Source organism: Dama dama, chromosome 10, assembly GCF_033118175.1.
Source record: "Dama dama isolate Ldn47 chromosome 10, ASM3311817v1, whole genome shotgun sequence".
Classification (NCBI taxonomy): Eukaryota; Metazoa; Chordata; class Mammalia; order Artiodactyla; family Cervidae; genus Dama; species Dama dama.
Genome location: NC_083690.1, coordinates 3,607,714 through 3,627,608, shown reverse-complemented (window position 1 = coordinate 3,627,608; position 19,895 = coordinate 3,607,714). Strand labels below are relative to the sequence as shown.

General features: G+C 43.5%; 2 protein-coding genes across 2 annotated transcripts in view; one reads left to right on the top strand and one right to left on the bottom strand.

Moving 5' to 3' along the window:
• LOC133063989 (ATP-binding cassette sub-family A member 17-like) overlaps positions 1-19,055 on the bottom strand; it is an 86,606-nt gene extending 67,551 nt beyond the window's left edge. The window contains exons 1-7 of the mRNA XM_061153930.1: positions 19,002-19,055; positions 18,269-18,437; positions 9,245-9,372; positions 7,344-7,506; positions 5,427-5,686; positions 2,774-2,890; positions 1,713-1,830 (exon numbers count right to left, since the gene is read on the bottom strand). Coding sequence (XP_061009913.1) covers positions 1,713-1,830; positions 2,774-2,890; positions 5,427-5,686; positions 7,344-7,506; positions 9,245-9,372; positions 18,269-18,437; positions 19,002-19,055 — 1,009 coding nt within the window. The remainder of the gene's footprint in view (positions 1-1,712; positions 1,831-2,773; positions 2,891-5,426; positions 5,687-7,343; positions 7,507-9,244; positions 9,373-18,268; positions 18,438-19,001) is intronic.
• LOC133063349 (DNA polymerase epsilon subunit 3-like) lies at positions 10,847-11,278 on the top strand. Its single transcript, XM_061152607.1, has one exon. The coding sequence runs from the start codon at positions 10,847-10,849 to the stop codon at positions 11,276-11,278; it is 432 nt and encodes a 143-aa protein (XP_061008590.1).
• Positions 19,056-19,895: the final 840 nt, after the last annotated feature.

Here is a 19,895-nt window from a genome sequence, read left to right as displayed (position 1 = left end):
TTGCATTCCAGGAAATTAAGAGAACAAGGATCGAAAATGTAAGGATTACATACATAACAGAAAGAACCACCGTTAAGGCATCAGGCAGCACTTTATTGAACCCAACCACACGAATGATGGCGGACTCTGGGTGTCCTGTAGCTTCTCTGAATTTGCTTCTTTTGTAAAGGCTGATAATAATTGCTAATATGTTATAAGTGCTATCATTTTCCAAAGAAATGGATATGGAATCTTTTGATCTGCTCAAAGTCAGAATAAACACTGAGATGCAAATGCAGTGCTCTGAGGCCAGAACAAGAGCTTCTGATATGTAACAAGTAAATCCAGTTGTTGATTTACTTGATATATAGTAGTGTGCATCTGTTAATCCCATACTCCTAATTTATTCTCTCCCTTTTCCCTTTGCTAACAAGTTTGTTTTCTATGTCTGTGAGTCTGTTTCTGTTTTGTAAATAAGTTCATTGGTATTTTTTTTAGATTCCACATGTAAGTGATATCATATGATATTTGCCTTTCTCTGTCTGACTTACTTCACTTAGTATGATAATCTCTAGGTCTATCCATGTTGCTACAAATGGCATTATTTCATTCTTTTTTATGGCTAATATTCCATTATCTGTACACCACAACTTCTTTATTCATTCATCTGCTGACAGACACTAATGTTGCTTTCATGTCTTGAACACTGGGGTGCATGTATCTTTTTGAATTACAGTTTTTCTCTTACAGATATATGACCAGGAGTGGGACTGCTGGATCATATGGTAATTCTTTTTTTTTTTTTTTTTACTTTTGTTTATTTATCTTTGGCTGCACTGGGTCTTCACTGCTGTGAGCAGGCTGTTTTCTAGTTGTGCTGAGCCAGCTGCACAGACTTCTAGCCAGGTGCACTCTCTAGCTGCGGTGCACAGACTTCTTGTTGTGGGGGCTTCTCCTGTTGCAGAGTATGGGCTTTAAGGTGAGCTTCAGTAGTTGTGGTACACAGGCTCAGCTGTCCCATGGCATGGTGGATCTTCCTGGGAAACTGGAAGGTCCAGGAAGATCTGAACCAGAGATCGAACCCAAGTCCCCTCCATTGGCAGGAGGATTTTTATCCACTGCGCCACCAGGGAATTCCCCAAGTTCTCTTAAACCCTCTTTTTTTGTGTCGCCAGCTGCCAGGCCTGTCCTCCATTAGTGTTTCTATCTGCACCTCTCTAGGTTGACCCATAACTCAATTCTCCTGCACTCTTTGGCATAACTTCTTACTATTTTTGCCTTTCATGATTCATCTATTCTACCTATCATTTTAGAGGTAATACCCCTCCTGACAGAACCAAATTCCCAGGAGTTCCTCTTTTATTATGATGTCTTACTATTGTTATGCAACAACTTCACAATCAGGACCTGGAAAATTATCTGCCCTGGATGTCTTAGCCTTTCCTTCCTTCCAAACTGTGACTTATCATTTCCATCTATTTTGAAATAACATTTAGAAACCCACAGAAGCATAAAAGCGTACATATACGGAACTAATTTCACATGTCTTTAATGGGGAATGGAATTATTCCATTGTTAAAGTAACCATACAAGTGAAAACTTGACTCTGAAGGAATAATAATTAATGCCACAGGTAATGGAAATAGCAATGCTACCAAGAAAAGAAGTCATAAACACACTCCCTAAAAAAAAAAAAAAAACACTCCCTGACAGAAAATTGTATTAGGACTCACCTTTTTGGAAGAAAGTGCTGATCATGAATGCAAAGAAAATTGTGGCAATTGCAAAACACATTAGAAACACAAATATCAAACTAGGGTCACTGTTTCCAAACACTGCTGATTCTTCAATCTACAAAATAATCACAGAGGCACATAATTCTTACATGGAAAGAATGAAGAAAAGGCATAAAAGACCCTTAAAACAATATGTAAATTTTTAAAAACCAGGACTATCTTAAATAAAACTATATATATATATATATATATATATATATATATATATAGGTTTTTAAGGCAGACCTTTAATCCAGCTTCCATTACCATTTACAAATCATGCTCTGTGTGTATACCTTTTTTAAGGAAAGCATAAGTTTGAATTTAATTTCTGGCCCAATGTGAATGTTCTTTTTGCTTTAATAAGAGAGTTTATCATATTTACCATTATAACTACTACAAATAATTTTAGTGTTCCTTTCAATCTCTTATATCTCCTCTTTTTATTGTTTTCAGGCAATTTTCTTTGTTTATATATTTTGTTATATAGTCTGAGTTTTCCTGCCTTTTTACATTCAAAATGCTCCAATTTTGGTAATTTAGAAGGCAGATTTTCATATATCCATATATTATAATTTAGTTATTAAACACAAGTTAGTGAATTGGAACACAAAATTCCATTGACAGCATAAAAGGAACAATTAACAAGATACCTGAGCATAAAAGAACATTCTTAACTTTTACAATAGCTATTTTCAATTATTTACAGAGCACAAAATTTGCAATGTTTTAAAGTTTATAACTCAACTTTCCTAATGAACTAATCACCCTCAGGCCCACTACTTGAAGACTGGAGAAGTGGAGGGAGGGCAAAGCTCTCCCAGATCATAAATTTCAATGCTTCCTCTGCCAAAGGCTTAGCAAATACCACCATATGTCAACCTGAGGTTTTTAAAATGTTCATCAATCACTGTGTTTTCACCATCTCTTGAATCTCACCACCACCACCCACACCACACCATACTTTACCCCCATTATCTCCAGAGCTTAGCACATCCTGAAAGACAAGAGACGTGTACCTCTGTGCAGAAGAGAATGGTCATGAAAGAAACAACAATGGAGGCAGAAATAAAGAACACGATGAACCAAGCCACCCAGTGTTGCCAGTTTTGCAGCCCCATCATGCACATATACTCCTAGAAAGAGAAAAGAACCAGACGTTACAGGGTCTTCCGGCTCAGTCTGAACTGGTCTGGTTTAGCTGTCTGTTACTGAAACCTGAGCAGTCTGGGATGAAGGGTCCTATGTGTATCCTGGGAAGAGGCGGATCATGGATGTGGTGGGGACTGAGTTGCAAAGAGATTAACAAACCAGAGAGTGGAGTTTCTCTGGTAGAGACAGACCTTAGGTTAAAAGTATTCTTCTTTTGCTATGGTTAGTAAACTGCTGGTTCATTCATTTACTGAACACTGACTATCCGTGAATGGCTCCTATGGCCCTGAGGATAGAATCTAAACTCCTCGGCATCCTGTGCTCTGGTCACAGAAAATCTTCCTATAATTCACTAAACACATCTCAACCTCTGTGTCTTTTTTGTTTGCTTTGCCTCTCACACATGTTGCTCTCTTTTTTCTCTCATTCTCTCTTTACCTATTGAAATCTTGCTTGATTTTCAAAACCTAGTTCAAGTGTTACCTGATCTGTGAAGCCTTCTCTGCTCAGCTCCATACAGCCCCATACAGCCAGCACATCCACACATCCCATTACCCAGGCACTGGGGGTTCCTCTGTAACATGACCTTACTGCCACGAATCACCCGAGGAAAAGGACGGTTTCATTTGTATCTGTAACTCACATGCATATGTCTAGCGTGTTTGGTGAAAAAATGTCTGGTAAGTGAATAAATGCAAAGCTCTATGCTGGGTACCATGCAGAAAAAATACCACAGGTAGAGCGACTGCATTCCAAAAGTTCACAGTCTCGTACTGGAGATATATATGTGGTAATAACTCTGTATACTCCATGCCCTAAGCACAAAAATAGAGTTTTTATCTTTTATAAAGATCAGAAGTGGTAGTAGGTCAATGAATCAAAAATGAGTCGGTTAAAGCAGGGAATCACAAAAATGACATACACATGATTTAAAACTTTATCTTCATTAAAGCACATAAACATGTAATGTGTGCCAGTACTGTGATGTCAGAACATGAACTCTTCTTTTGATGTGTGTGCTGCTCACTGGAGCACTGGAGCTCATGTGACTGTGCTGGGTCTTCACTGGGGTGCAGGCTTTTCGCTAGCGGTGGTGAGCTAGGGCTACTCTTCATGGTGGTCCACGGGCTTCTCATTGCAGTGGCTTCTCTTGCTGTGGAGCATGGGCCTGTGTCGAGGGACCACAGGCTTCACTAGTTACAACACACAGGCTCAGTAACTGCAGTTCGTGGGCCCTAGAGCACGTGCGTTCAGTAGTTGTGGCACAAAGGCTTAGTTGCTCCACAGCATGTGGGATCTTCCAGGCCCAGGGATTTAACCTGTGTCTCCTGCATTGGCAGGTAGATTTTGTACCACTGAGACACCAGAGAAGGCCTTCTGCTTTCTTATTTAATATTACATCTTCTGTTGTATGTGCTTTTTTGTGTGTGTATGATTTCCTTTGTTTTTTGTCTTTTGGTATATGGACTATATTCTCTTTCTTTTTATTTTCTCCAGGGTTTTAAGAATTAAATGTCCTACTTTTAAATACTATTTGGTGTTTACTTTTAAGCTTTTCAAAAGTGTTCTTTATTTTTGTCTAGAGAGCAAACTCAAGTGTGAAATGGGAGACACACAACCAAGTCAATGATCTGGGTGAAAATATTTGATGCCCATCCCCTTCCCTCCACCAATCTGTTGCTGAAATGACTTAACAAATAGGAAAGAGAAAACTCCTTCCCTGAGCTGGGAATGAGAAAGGGTTTCCAACAGCACACCAGAAGCTTCTGGCTTCCGTGGAGCTTTACAGTCCATGCAGAGCCAAGTGGAGAGGCCTGCCATCAGGCCCTGTCTCAGCAGCACCCGTTGCAGTGGGTTAACACCCCTACCCTCCACCATGTCTGATTAAGCAGGAAATGCAACCCACCGCCACGGCCTCCCTGGCAGACTGATCGCGTGAGAAGGCAGAGCAAACCAGGCCTCGCCGGTGAGGCCGAGTGCGGCTCACGGAGCCACTGGCCGCCTACTTCAGCACATGAGCATCAGCCAAAGAGGAGGGACCGGAGAGACGGAGAAGAGGCTTTCTCTAAGAGCAAAACGTGAGGAGAGAAGTAACAAGAGATTCAGTAAGGAACAGAGGAGTGCAGAAAGATCTACCCTATCTTAAGCTGTGGCTTCTAGAGATCGCTCCCTGTCTACCTTGCCACAAAACAGACTGAGTTAATTTTGGATGATTATTCCTCTCATTTTTAGTTAGTTCACAAACATTTCTGCACACCTATCATGTGTGAGGCAGTGTGCTGGCAAGTCAGGAACCTAGGACAGACACTCCCCTTCTGAAAGTAAGAGTTCACCTAATAACATGAGCTAAGCTGCAAGCCGGTTAAAATGGTGAAAGAACATCCAAGTTCCAACTCACCTCGAAGGCTGCTCTCAAAGCTAAAGCCACCTCTCACCTGCCCTGGCCTCCCTCCTACCCTGGCCATTGTTTATTAGCAGTTCCCACATACTCCTGGCCACCTGTCTGTAGGACGCGATTACCTTCAGCTTCCTCTCCTTCTCCAGTACGATGGAATTGATGGTGATGAGCTCAATGCAGATGAAGCTGAGCATTAGGAAAAGAGGGAACTCATTCTGCAGGACCAGGAAGAAGCTGTCCCGGACATAGGCACTGTGTGGGAATCTCTTCAGAAGCACACTGAGGCTCTGAAACAGCCCGGTCGTCTCAGTGGGAGCGTGGTGCCACATGATGGCTCTATCTGTCGCATGCTGTATGGACAGGAAGCCTTCTTGGTAGTATCCTACATGAGAAAACAATGGATATCAAGCACAAGAGATTAAGAACAAAGATGCAAAATAACTGGTAATTCAGATGGGTGATGGCTAGCCATTCACACAGTCAGGAATAGAAAAGGCACTGCTATAGCCAAGGTGCTACGATATGGAAGAAAAGAGCAGAAAGTCACAGTGGGACTCGTGTGGCTGAGGGATGGTGTCTTTTATCAGAAATGGGGTAAGCAGGAGTTCTGGGCAGACAAATGAGAGATACCCAACACAACCATCCTCGGGGCAGGGGGCATCTTCTCCCCTGAGTCCTCAGGCTCTGGGGAGGGTGCCCACTCTGCAGTTGTGCTCTCCACCACACAGGAAGAGTCAAATTCAAAGAACTTGGAAGACGCAGCCCCTCTCAACTGCTGTGACCTGTCCCTGAACTGTCCCTGCTGAAGTCCAAGGGTTATGGTCACTGAATTTTGCTGCCAAACCTCAAAACCAGTCTTCGCCATAAGCAACTCTTGTTTCAATACAGCATAGCTGGTGTGCCAAGGTCAGCTTTTGGGAACAATAAATAGATTGAAAGGCAAAGATCCCTGGTCCTGGAGTTTTCTAAGAAATAATGGCCCATGTCCAAGCAAGGGTGGCCAGCCCTCCACACCGGCAGAGCCAAGTGGGGTATGCCAGCATTGGGGTGGAGAGGACTGAGGTCTTCTGGTGGCCAAGACCTAGGGAGGCCTCCAGATGTGTCAGGGTGAAAAGGGCAGGAACAAATTGTTAATGATAAAGTTCTGGGAACTGTTACATATCCGTGATTGCAAGCAGGAGAACTGCCACAGAACTGCTGACACCCTTTCTAGAATCACATGAAACTATAAACCCTGGGACTTGGGATTCCCACTTGGAGGGCTTGCGAGCCCAAGGCTTCAGGTCAAAAGTGTGGCCACTCTACAAGGTGCTGCAGACTGGTGACTTAGTTTTTTAAGAGTAGTTCATCCCCAAGGGCCCTGAGAGGACGGTCACCCTAAACCACTCATGAAGACAGAGACCAAAACATGACAGGGATTTGGAAGGCGCGAGTCCCAGAGAGGACTGGTTCACATGCCTCCAGTCAGGAGGCCACTGCTTACTGTGGAGGAGAGAGGATGAGAGAGTCTCCACATCGCCCCACTGTTTTCCCTCAGTGCAGGGAGCTAACGGCAAGTACACGTTGTTATAAGTGGGAAAGTTAACACGTACGGAAACATAAAGAAAGTGCTCATTCTTGTAAAATGCTTCCATTCTTCTCTTGAACAATTCAGTATCATTACAAAACAATCAGAGGCTAAACTGCTGGACTAACTTACTCTAGAATGTAAGCATTTTACTAAATGCCACATTTCTTTTTTTTAATGTTTATTTACTTGGCTGCACTGGGTCTTAATCGTGGCACGTGGGATCTTTATCTGTGGCATGTGGGATCTAGCTCCCTGACCAGGGATCAAACCCAGGCCCCCCACATTAGGAACACAGAGTCTTAGCCACTGGACCACCAGGGTAGTTCCCTGAATGCCACATTTCTAAATGCACTGCTTCAATCTCTTCTGAAATGTTAGTTTAGCAAGTGTTCAGACACAAAAACAACACAAATGGCGTCATTAAGACTGGATGAAACCAGCTCACGACAATGCACAGAGGCTTCCTCACCTGGAGCTCCCCCTTCAGAAACTCCATAGTCTCGGGGCTCTTGACTTAGGTTAGGAGGATAAAGAAAGGATGTGAGCCAGCCCTGGACGTCATCTTGAGGGAGGATTAAACTCAAAGATAAATAATTCCTCTGAAAGAAACTGAAGCGCAAGTGGTACTCAACCTAGGAAGAAAGAGAGAAAACCAATGCAGTCATGAGATCGAGGAACTCAGAAATGGAACAGGACATAGCAAGGGTGTGCCTGACATTAGCTTCGATGGGAGGAAGGGCACCCATGCTGGCAGACGTCCTCTGGGGGCAAACATGGACGTGTCTTCCCTGCATCCTTCTGTGACCAGCCTAAGAAACAAGAGGGGTCACGACTCCCGTCAGGAAAGCAGTGCTGTGAAAAGGCTCTGAGTGCAGGCTCTGGAGCCAGACCACCGGGATCCAAACTCCCATCTCCTAATGAGCAATCACGGCAGTCTGGGCAAGTCACCTAACCTTGCCAGGTTTCCTCATCAGTAAAACAGGAATGATGGTAACAGTACCTACCTCCAGGGTGCTGAGGGATCAAGTACGATGGTCCCTGGGATGGGCCTGGCATTTGTAAGTGTCCAACATCCCGCACCAGTTCTAACAACTGATTGTTAGATAGACTGTACCAGTTCCAGTTCAGTTGCTTAGTCATATCCGACTCTTTGAGACCCCATGAACCGCAGCACACCAGGCTTCCCTGTCCATCACCAACTCCCGGTGTCCACCCAAACCCATGTCCATTGAGTCGGTGATGCCATCCAACAGATCTCATCCTCTGTCGTCCCCTTCTCCTCCTGCCCTCAATCTTTCCCAGCATCAGGGTCTTTTCAAAAGAGTCAGCTCTTCACCTCAGGTGGCCAAAGTATTAGAGTTTCAGCTTCAATATTGGTCCTTCCAATGAATATTCAGGACTGATTTCCTTTAGGATGGATTGGTTGGATCTCCTTGCAGTCCAAGAGACTCTCAAGAGTCTTTTCCAATACCACAGTTCAAAAGCATCAATTCTTCAGCGCTCAGCTTTCTTCATAGTCCAACTCTCACATCCATACATGACCACTGGAAAAACCATAGCCTTGACTAGATGGACCTTTGTTGACAAAGTAACATCTCTGCTTTTCAATATGCTGTCTAGGTTGGTCATAACTTTCCTTCCAAGGAGTAAGCGTCTTTTAATTTCATGGCTGCAATCACCATCTGCAGTGATTTTGGAGCCCAGAAAAATAAAGTCAGCCACTGTTTCCACTGTTTCTCCATCTATTTGCCACAGCAGAGCACAAAAGCTATACATCAGTGGTTTTCCCATCCTAAAGCAGAAATCAAATATTCTGATATTTATAAACCTGCCTTTTCCTTAAATGAACAGATCCACCATATCTGAAGTCCATGGGATTAGTAATAATGACAATTACTATTCCTTCTGGAAAATGCCTCTACTCCAGGCCCCATTCTAAGCACTTTATAGGCATAAAACTCATTTAATCCTCACACTATGAGTTAGGAACTACTATTAACTCCATTAAACTGATAGAGAATCTAAGGCCCAAGAATGTCAGTGACTGTCCCAAGGTTACACAGGAGGAAGAACAGAACTGGGACTCCAGTCTGTGGGGTTGAGCACTGGGGCTCCCTTCCATAGCCCAGTGGCTGAAACTATGCCATCCTGTACCCTCAGGACACAGGCTCGCTCCAAAATGTCTTCTCTTTTGAAGAATAAGAAAACAGGATGTAAGATAAGAAATCAGTATTATTGTCTCATCTCCTCTGGATATAAGACAGCCACCAGCCGACAAAGCTGACGAGGCGCAGCTCGGCAGCAGGACTGCTTACTGAACTCACGTTGAAGGCGGGCATCACAAGACTGTGACGGTAGAGATGCTCTTACCTCAAGTGGCAAGGGTTCCGTGCTGTCATTGAAGTTATGATCAAAAACAATCCCAGTCAATACGTAAAAAGCTTTGGGATCTTGAATTATGTACTTTTCAAACAAAGGTACTGAAGGGCAGCCTAGAACTGCAAAGAGAAAAATCCAGTTAGTGAGTGGGTGGCAGGGGGGTGAGGATGAGGGTGTTAAATGCTGCCCAACCACCCTCTTCTAACCCAAGAGATATGGACTTCCACCTCCTTGGCTAGCAAATGTCACTCACTCACTCCTTCATCCTGCAAACGAATGTGCACATCCTATATAAGACACCCAGAAACACCCTGGGCAGTGGGAATGCACAGTCGATGATAACAGCTAAACCTCTGTGGGGTCTCAAAGCTCTTGCATATTTGAGTTCTTCTAGGCTGACTCATTGGAAAAGACACTGATGCTGGGAAAGATTTGAGGGCAAGAGAAGGGGCAACAGAGAATGAGATGGTTGGATAGTGTCACCAACTTGATGGACATGAGTTTGAGCAAACTCCGGGAGATGGTGAAGGATAGGGAAGCCTGGTGTGCTGCAGTCCATGGGGTCACAAAGAGCCAGACACAACTTAGTGACTGATCAACAACAAAGTTGCTTGGGACTGAAGTAGTTAGAACACAATTCTTGTTCACGTTAATGAGAAAATCATCACTGCATTTCCAGCTTCTCTTCATGGTTATAAAAACCAAAAGTGGAAACAAAATCATCAAGAAGTATAGCTGCTCTGATGAAAGAATTAAGTTTTTAAAGTCATCTGCCCTCACATCTGACTGGTAATTCAGGATCCTCCTTGAGAATAATTCTTTCTCTGAAGGTCAAAGGTGTGACTACACCACTGAGCGCGCAGCACTGCCAAGGGGAATATCTGATTCCTCGGAGGCAACTAGAAACCTGTGATGCTTCTGTTCCTTGATCCCTGGGTTCAGAAATGTCACTAACACAGGCCCACGTTTGCTCTTTCTTGCTCCCTTGTTTGTGATGAGCACATCCACCCAAGCTGCAGATGCCAGTGTTCAGAAAGCTTTTCTCTATTGCTGTTTTCCTCCCATCATTTGTCACCTTTTTTCCTTTCAGAAATCTGAACAGACGAGCTGGGACTTCCAGACATGCCCTTCATGTCTATCCCCTCATCCTTCATACATATTCCTTCATCCATTTCTTGGTCTCTTGGCTTTATAGTCTTAGAGGCTTCTCTTGACTTTACCTTCCCCATCACCAACAGAACTTCACACTTGTCCATCCTATTATTTCCATGAATGTTATTTTGATAATCATTTTTAATTTCCAAGTCCTCTGTTTCTTCCACTGTTTCCTTTTTTATGGGAGGCTAGTTTCACTTTGGAGTGGCAATATTTTCTCAAATGTCTCTGAAAATACTAATGAGGAATTTTTATTAACTAGATTTAAAAAAAAAACAAAACAGGGCATGCACCTGGTAGAACTCTGAGTGATCTTAAAGGTTAAACGGTAGAGTCCTTCAGCTACCATTGGCTCCTGATTCCTTTATCACGACACAATCTCTGTAAGCCAGTTTCTTTTGTGTATTAAAAAAAATCTGACGGTCCCTGGCCGCGACCATGGCGGAGAGGCCGGAGGACCTAAACCTGCCCAATGCTGTAATCACCAGAATCATCAAGGAGGCACTCCTGGATGGTGTCAACAGCTCCAAGGAGGCCCAGAGTGCCATCTCCCGCGCCGCCAGCGTCTTCGTGCTGTACGCCACATCCTGTGCCAACAACTTTGTGATGAAAGGGAAATGCAAGACACTGAATGCCAGCGATGTGCTGTCCACCATGGAGGAGATGGAGTTTCAGCGGTTCGTTACCCCATTAAAAGAAGCTCTGGAAGCTTATAGGAGGGAGCAGAAAGGTAAGAAGGAAGCTTCAGAGCAAAAGAAGAAAGACAAAGACAAAAAAACAGATTCGGAAGAGCAGGACAAAAGCAGGGATGAAGATGAGGGAAGGCTGGAGGAAGAAGAACAGAATGAAGAGGAGGAAGTGGACAACTGAAGACGATGGGGAGACGCCCCTTGGAATGAACCATGCAAAAACCTGGTACACATTTGTGTGAAGCTTTTTCCGGCTGGGCAGAGTAGTCTTAGGCAGAAGAAGAGCCTGAGAAGATTGAAATAGTAACTGAATTATCATCAGGATTATCATCAAAGCCAGTGCTTCCCAGACTCAGAGCATCTGAGTGGCAGAATCCTGTTTTGCTTAATCAGTCTCAAGGTTATAACTTTTTGGCAAGAGGGATTCTTGCCTCTTGATCTCTTTTGTTTACATACACATATAATTAGGCAATTGTTGATCCCCAGTTCCCTCCCTGCCCCCCAGAAAAGTAATAATAACTTCCACACTGCCAACTGTGTCCCAGATTACAGAGGCAGTTAAGGCTCAGGAAAAATTAGGGTATGATCACAGTCAACCTATTTGATTATACAGTATTTGGCAATACTAGCTTATTTCAAGTGGTCAGAATGGCTTAGCTTTAGGAAACTACTAACAAGGTTGAAGAGAACAATGAAATCTGCTGTCTCTTCACTTGACAGTAACATTAATTGAATTTTGTTTTCTACAGACCCACTTGGCTTAGAGCCCTTCTATATTACGTGTAACCTGCTTGGAAGGCTCCCTTCTAGGCACATACTGTTTTTAAATCCACAGAGTAGAATTAGTTAAGCAAGGTTGCCAGTGTCTTACTCTTATAAAACAGATAGTTTAGTCTTAAATGCACCTCACTGCCTGCCACTGTACAGTTTCAAGATTTGTCATCACTTCCTGGAAGGTATAAAATTCCAGGTTTTCATGTCCAGTAGTCCATCTTCCAGATTTGTGACTATTACTTTTCATTTTTCCAATTCAGGACAAGTTCCAAACTTTATTTCTTATAGGCACAACTTTCTCCCTCTGTGCGTCTCACCACCTGTCTCTGTCCTGCCTCTCCTCTGCTCCCCATTCCCACTTTCTCTGTCCCTCTTTTTTTTACTTCTGCCAACCCAGGAACTTGGATGACCTGCAATATCCCAGAGTATGGGTTCCTCTGATTCCCTAGTTCTAATCTCATGTCTTAAAACTGATTCTGTAAACCTCTTTGACCCATGAGGGAAATCTGATGGTACTCAGGAATTTAATTCCTCCCCTAACCCATCCCCTTTAACTGCTTCTAAGTATCTCTGTTGACCTTTCCAGGTTTTCTTCTCTTTCCATTTGGTGCTCTAAGCACTTTTTTGTTGGTCTCTTTAAGTTGAGTGCTTGGAGGCTGAAAGGTAGTGAAGTGTAGTTTGACACTGTTGATTTGTTAAATGAATACAGTGGAAAGTTTGTTGACAATTGAGTGAAGAATATTGAGAAAATTATAATGCTTTGTATAATAAAAAACATTATTGTTAAAAAAAAAAAATCCATGACTTATGCTTTTGGCCATGATGGAGTAACAGAGATTGAATTTATCCTCCTACCACAAATAACCAAAACACTGGACAGGAAAGAAGAGAATCAAGTTTTTCAGACAACGGTCAATACATAGCACAGCATTATGATTCCTGGGAAAAGAGAAACAAATAAGATGACCACTAAGAGTGCTCTGGTTTTCTGTCTGAAGGCACATTTCAGACCACAGAACAGGGAGGGGAAACCCAAGTGGAACACAGATAGCTATGTGGCTGCATCGACAGAGGTTTGAGTTGGAAGAGTCTGAAGTGGCTTTAAGTTGCAGGCCAGAGTTCCCAGGAGAAGGCTGTGCTGGGAAATGGCCCCAGAAAGCTGCTCAGAGAACACTTTAATGACTACTATGATGTGCCCTGGCTGGGTGAGCAGGACAGGACCAGCTCAGTGGTGCCCAGAGCCCACTGAGACCAGCAGGCACTTGAGTTCTGACCAGCCAGTGGGGACAGTTCTTGGTGATCACTTGAGGTGTTCAGAAGAGTCACACCTTAGTAATGGAATAAATTAACTTTAAGGCAAAAGCTGTTCCACACCTTGCCCCACACACAAAAAAGGTTAAAACAACTCCTGAAAAGACTTGTTGGTGAAACTGAACTTTACCTTTCTACCAGAACAAAACCCACTCTTTAAACAACCACTTGATCCACAAAAGCTGAGACTTGATCCAGTTCTCAAACTGTATGATCAAGACTTTTTTCTGTTTTGCAGGTAAGTTCATTTGAACCCTTTTCTTAGATTACACATATAAGCAATATCATATGGTATTTGTCCTTCTCTGACTTCACTCAGTGTGACAGTGAAGGTGGGGGATAAACTGGAAGCCTGTGACCGACACACACACCACATATAAAATGGATAATAAGGGCTTACTGTAGAGCACTCATTAAGACACTCCGTAGTGGCCTACACGGAAGGAGCCTGCAAGAGTGGAGGGGTGTGTGTGTGTGTGTGTGTGTGTGTGTGTGTGTGTGTGTGTGTGTGTGACGGACTCACTTTGCTGTAGACCTGAAGCCAACACAATGCTGTCGTCATTGTTGTCTAGTCACTCAGTCATGCTCAACTCCTTTGGGATCCCATGGAACTTCCAATACAAAACTTTTTTTAAAAAAAGACTTTCTTTCTCTTCTGTATTACTTTTTTGATGTCCTAAGATGGTTGCTAGCAGTTCCTGGGACTAAGACTTCCCAGCTGAAGTTCTAAATGGAATAGTGAGGGCCCTGTCTCTTAACCTTTCTTCTATATTTTGTCATTTCACTTTTCTCTGTGTTGTTTTCTGAAAGTTTCCTTCAGCTCTGTCTTCCAGTTCACCAGTTTTACCTTCAACTGAGTTTTGTATTATATTCTGATTATTTTTCACTTCTGGAAGTTCTGTTTGGCTCTTTTTCCCCCCTCACATCTGCTAGGTGACTCTTACAGTGGAATGCTATTTACAAACACTTTCAGGTTGTTTTTTATATTTTTAAATCTAGTAAACACAGTGATTTCATAATGTGAGGCTAATAATACCAGTATCTGAAGTATCTCTGGTTCTGTTTCTGCCATCTGTCGTTCACACTGATCTTCACCCTTGCTCTCTTGCTTCCTGGTATGTGCTCACTGACTGTGACATATTTGTGGCTGCCCTTCTTTGAGATACAGAATCATGGCATGTTCTTTCAGAGGAGGGTGACATTTGCATCTGGCCATCAACATCTTACTTTGTACTTTGAGGGGTTTTCTCTTTTTTTCTTTTGACAATCAGGGCTCCAAACTCCAGGGGTGGGCTCTCCTGCTGCTGTGCTGTTTTCTCGAAGCCCAACCGGGGTGGGAAAGAGGCTTGTTCTCTGCTGGCTCAAGCTTACAGTGAGAGTACAGGCATTTGAGGTCCTGGCTCTATGGGAGATGGTCTCCTATGAGACATCCCACCTGAATGAGCTCAGTTCCCTCTTGTACAATGCAGGTTTCACAAGAAGCAGTTTGAGGATTCCATTGACCTCTGTGTTCTTTCCTTCACCTGGATTTTTTTTTTTTAGAAAAATATCCAAGAGTACAGAAATATTTTAACAATACAATAAAAGTATGTTAAGAAGAGTTCATACAAGACGATCCAATTTTTGTTAGAAAAAAGGAAAGAAGGCTGTATACAAGGCTTTGAAAAATAAAAGTGAAAGTCACTCAGTCGTGTCCAACTCTTTGCAACCCATGGACTATATATAGTCCATGGAATTCTCCAGGCCAGAATACTGGAGTTGGTAGCCATTCCTTTCTCCAGGAGATCTTACCAACCCAGGGGTCGAACCCAGGTCTCCCGCACTGCAGGTGGATTCTTTACAAGCTGAGCCACCAGGAAAGCCCATAGAAGGTTTTAAATAGCCCTTATATCTGGGTGATAGGATTATGAGTAAATTTTCCTTTTATCCTATATAAAGATTTGTTGTTATTTTGTTTCCTTAGCCTTACTTAGGTTGCCTTTTTAAACACACACATATACATACACATATTTTGTTAAATTGCACAAAATAGTATACTTACAGGAAGGCATACGAAACACAAATGTTCAGTTTAATGAACAATTATGAAATTAACATCTAAGTAATTATTCCCTGGATCAATATATTTTTACCCTATTTTATTTGTCTTGATAGTTGGGTTGGTCCAAATAACCTAGTGTGCCATATTTCCAGAAGCAGAACAGCAATAATCTCTTTCCCAGAGATCCCCAGGAAAAAATCTTCCTGTTTCCTTGAGTCTTACTGAGTTATGTGTCTTCCCTGCACAAACCCCTACAGTGAGGGGACTGCCAACTAGTACAGAGAGATTACAAGTCAACCTGCACCCAGGGTGGGGCCATCACGGGCTCAGAGTGGGAAAGGAATCAGGCCTCCAGGGAGGAACAGGCTCTGTGTGCATATCAAAAGGGTGGGTAGATGCTGGGAAGAAAAACCCAGATGTCTGTCGTGGTTTGGAAGAGATCATCAAGCTACTGCTTGTGCTTACTTCTAGGCTGGAGGATCTGCTTAGGGGAATGGCCTGAAGGTATTAGTTGTTGTTCAGTCGCTCAATTGTGTTCGACTCTTTGCAACCCCATGGAACACAGCCTGCCAGGCTCTTCTGTTCATGAGTTTCTCAGACAAGAATACTGGAGTGGGTTGCCATTTCCTCCTCCAGGAGATCTTCCCAACCCAGGCGTTGAACCCGCATCTCCTGCATTGTAGCCAGATTCTTTACCACTGAGTGACTAAGGAAGCCCATGGCATAAACCCTATCTCTGTAATATTGTTTGCAATTTTTCAAAGCAAGGAATTCTTGTATTTATTGTAAATTTTAAGTTCCTTTAAAAAATCTTTTTAATTCCATAAAAAATTAATTCCATACATCCCAAACAGTTAACAAAGAATTCTGGGAAGTGGAATTAGGGAAGGGACTTTAACTCCGAACTCTGTTCTGTGTCACATGTGGTTCTGTAATAAGGCGAGAGCTGTCTGGGGACAAGGAGTGAGCCAGGAAGACACCCATGGAAACAGAAGGGAGGTGGAAACAGATGAAGACTGCAGTATCACAGCACTCAAGCCGCAGAGAATTCCAGACAGGAAATGCATGAAAGCAGCCCCACACGATAAGGACAAAGGAGAGAAAGTGCTGGATCTAGCAGTCAGCAAGTCATCTTTCCCTCTTGAATGTCTGCAAGTACTGATGCTGCTGCTGCTAAGTCGCTTCAGTCGTGTCCGACTCTGTGCGACCCTAATAGACAGCAGCCCACCAGCCTCCCCCGTCCCTGGGATTCTCCAGGCAAGAACATTGGGGTGGGTTGCCATTTCCTTCTCCAGTGCGTGAAAGTGAAGTTGCTCAGTCGAGTCCAACTCTTCGCGACCCCATGGACTGCAGCCCACCAGGGTCCTCCGTCCATGGGATTTTTCCAGGCAAGAGTACTGGAGTGGGGTGCCATTGCCTTCTCCGCTGCAAGTACTAGCCCCTTCCAATCAGCGCTCCAGAGGACAGTCGGAGAAATCTCGGTACAACAGTGACACTGCAGTCTAACCTGTCTCCTCAAAAGTCCTGCAATGGACCCTTCTGCACGCAGGAGGAAGCCCGACGCTCTGGCAAGGCTAGCGAAGCTCTGCACGCTGTGCTCCTATAGCCGTGCCCAACCTCACCCAGCTCTACCACATCAGCTTCACCTGTTGACTTCCAGATCCTCAGTCACCTGAGGGACTGGCTGCTTGCTGTCCCCCTCCTGGATAGCCCCTGAAACCCACCACCCTCCCATTTCCTATGGGTAGACCATCACGTTTTATCACACTTTATCACCTCACCAGGGAGGATTTCTGGTTTTTTTTTTTTTTAATTTTGTAATCTCGTATTTATAAAAGGTAGCTGAATTAGAATAGTATTTTAGAATACTAGGAAAGCATAAAGCGCAACTTTCGAAACAGTTTCCCCACATTCTACAACTGAGGACCTTTAAAAGAACTGTCACATTGAGTGGCACTCAAGAGGTGGGGGAGTAGAACTCTTTCTTTTCACTTTCTGCCTTATGTATTATCAGAATACTTTATAAAAACATATAATTATAGTAACTTTGAAAAAGTATTCCACATTTTGAAAAATGTTACCTACCTAACTGCATTCATTCACTCAGTAAGTATGTACTGAACACCTACTGTGCGCCGGGCACAGTGTGTGGATGGAACGCACACATCCTCTGCCCTGTGGCGGAGGCAGAGCGCCGCGGGAAAGGCAGACAGTGCACAGGAAGCAGTGAGCTGCGATGTAACTAAACAGTTATCAAGATGCTGTGAACACAGCCAACAGGATTCTGTGAGGGAGAAAAAGGCAGAATAGGGAAACCCAAAACCTACACTCATAAGTGCCATCTTAGCTGAAACCAGAATGATAAGAAGGAAAAGCTGGAGGCAAAGCATTCTGTCAGAGGGAGCAAAGGCTCCCTGAGCCCAGGGTATGAAAGGGAGCACGAGGAGAGCAAGCAGGCAAGACTGGGAAGGCCCGACCTGACTCAGTGCGGCGGGAAGCCGCTGGGGGACGCAGGCCGGGGACTGGCCAGATCCCACCCGTCTTTTAAAGACCTTTTTGGCTCCACCTAGAGACTGGATGAGAATGGGACAAGAAGAGGAGAAAAGAGATCGGGGAAAAGGCTAACCCAGAATCTCTGAGTGTTTTCTGTTTGTTAGACAGAGACATATTATAACTGCAAACCAGGACTTCTGATTAAATATATGAGATGACCAGTGTCACTTTGGGTGAGTTAGAACAAACACTTCACATTTTAATTAGCCTTGAAGGCTTGTGACATAAATATACAAGTCTCTCATGTGTGTTGTGTGAAATAATAAAGACACATGCAGACTCTTTAGAATTTGGAGAGCCCAGATGTGGAACCACTACTGTAAGAACTCACAGGAAAAAACTTCAAACTAGACTTTATAAAAATGACCCCTCTGTCCCGCCCCCATCTTTATGGCTAACCTTCAAACTCAACAGGAAAGAAGTCTTCCACCATTTCAGTGATATTCTTCAAAGTTTCACTTTTGGAAGGGATATAAACTAATTGAAATTTACTTTTCAGAGGAAATTGATTGAAGAATTCCGGCAGAGAAGTGATGTCAATTACACTGTAGTCTACAGGAGGTCTCTTTCTTGGCAAACTACCAAAACGAAGATATAGTATAACTATACAAAACAGTAACGGCATCAAGATTTCAAGGACTGTTACCAGAGTCTTTCGTTTCTAAAATAAAAACAAAAGCCATATGTTAATCCAAAATAGAACACAAGCGTTAAGACACTACATGGGAAATGTTCTTCCATTAAGAACACTGTCAATCAACTACACTTCACTCATAAATATGCTAATCCAAAATAGAACACAAGCATTAAGTCACGACATGGCAAATGTTCTTCCATTAAGAACACTTTCAATCAACTATGCTTCACTTATATGTGTGTGTGTGTGTGTGTGTGTGTGTGTGTGTGTGTGCATCAAAGAATGCTTATATTTCTTCCAGCCTTCCTGTACAACACATAAAAAAGAAAAAAAACAGAATGAGAATTAGCTAGAAACATCTGCTTTTATCTTTTCTGTAATACCAATGGCTAGAAATCAGTAGCAACAATGGTTTTCTTCAGTAATTAGAGCTAACGAACGGAATTACCACAGAAACGTGGCTCATCTGCAGAAAAGGGCTCCTTTACGAGTTCTTAATTTTTTCTTTACTCCATGATTAGAAACCAATTTAACTAAATCATTCGGTTCCTCCGAAGGAGACTCACATTCACAGATAACCATACCCACCTTTAAAATGAAATTCTTCCAGAGAAGAAGTTTTAAGTTCCTGAACATCGTCATTTTTCTAGCTGAAGAGGAGCAATCGCCACTAGCTGGGAGACAAATGGGGAGATGTTACTAACGTTAAAATGCTGAGTGACTCTTTGGGGCTTGGGAAGCTCTCTGCTCTCAGGGTTTCAGAGCCCCGTCTGGACCACTTTTCCTCCTTCCTGTCCAGCAGTGCTGACCCCTCCCCTCCCTACCATCTGAATATTAAAGTGCTCCAGGACTTTAATATTAAGGTCCACCTGTGGACTCAGAGTGGCATCACTCTGTAGGTGCTCTCACTCACTATTTTGGGTTTAAATCCATCTACATGATGACTTTTTAAATTTACATTTCCAGCCTTGAGTTACTTCTAGACCCAAATGTTCAACTGCCTATTTGTCATCTCCACTCAACCTGCCCAAATGAGTCTACGCATATCTTTCTCCTAAAATAGGTCATTCTTAGTTTTCCTCTCCTCAATGTCAGTTCATTCTTCCAGGTACACAGGGTTACTGCCTCTACTTCTGAAATACACCAGAATTCAGTCTTTTTCACCACCGCTTCTCTAGGCACCCTGGTCCAACACTGCCTCATCTCTCACCTGAATGCCTGCAAGAGCCTCTTCAGTGGTATCACTGCTCCTGCCAACCTGCAGCCCATCCTCCCTGCAGCGGCAGGAGTGATCCTGTTGGGCCACATCCACTCCTACACTCAAAACTCTCCTGTGACTCCTGTTTCGCCACAGGGAACAGCCTGGCCTTGCTGATGACAATGAACATCCCAAGGGATGCTCCATGTCATGGAGCAAAGCTCCACGGGATGCAGCCTGTTAGCCGCTCATCTCTGCTCAACCGTCCCCTACTCTACCGCCCC

Excerpts from the sequence above, each read along its gene's own strand:
- LOC133063349 (XM_061152607.1), top strand. The coding sequence starts at position 10,847 with ATGGCGGAGAGGCCGGAGGACCTAAACCTGCCCAATGCTGTAATCACC.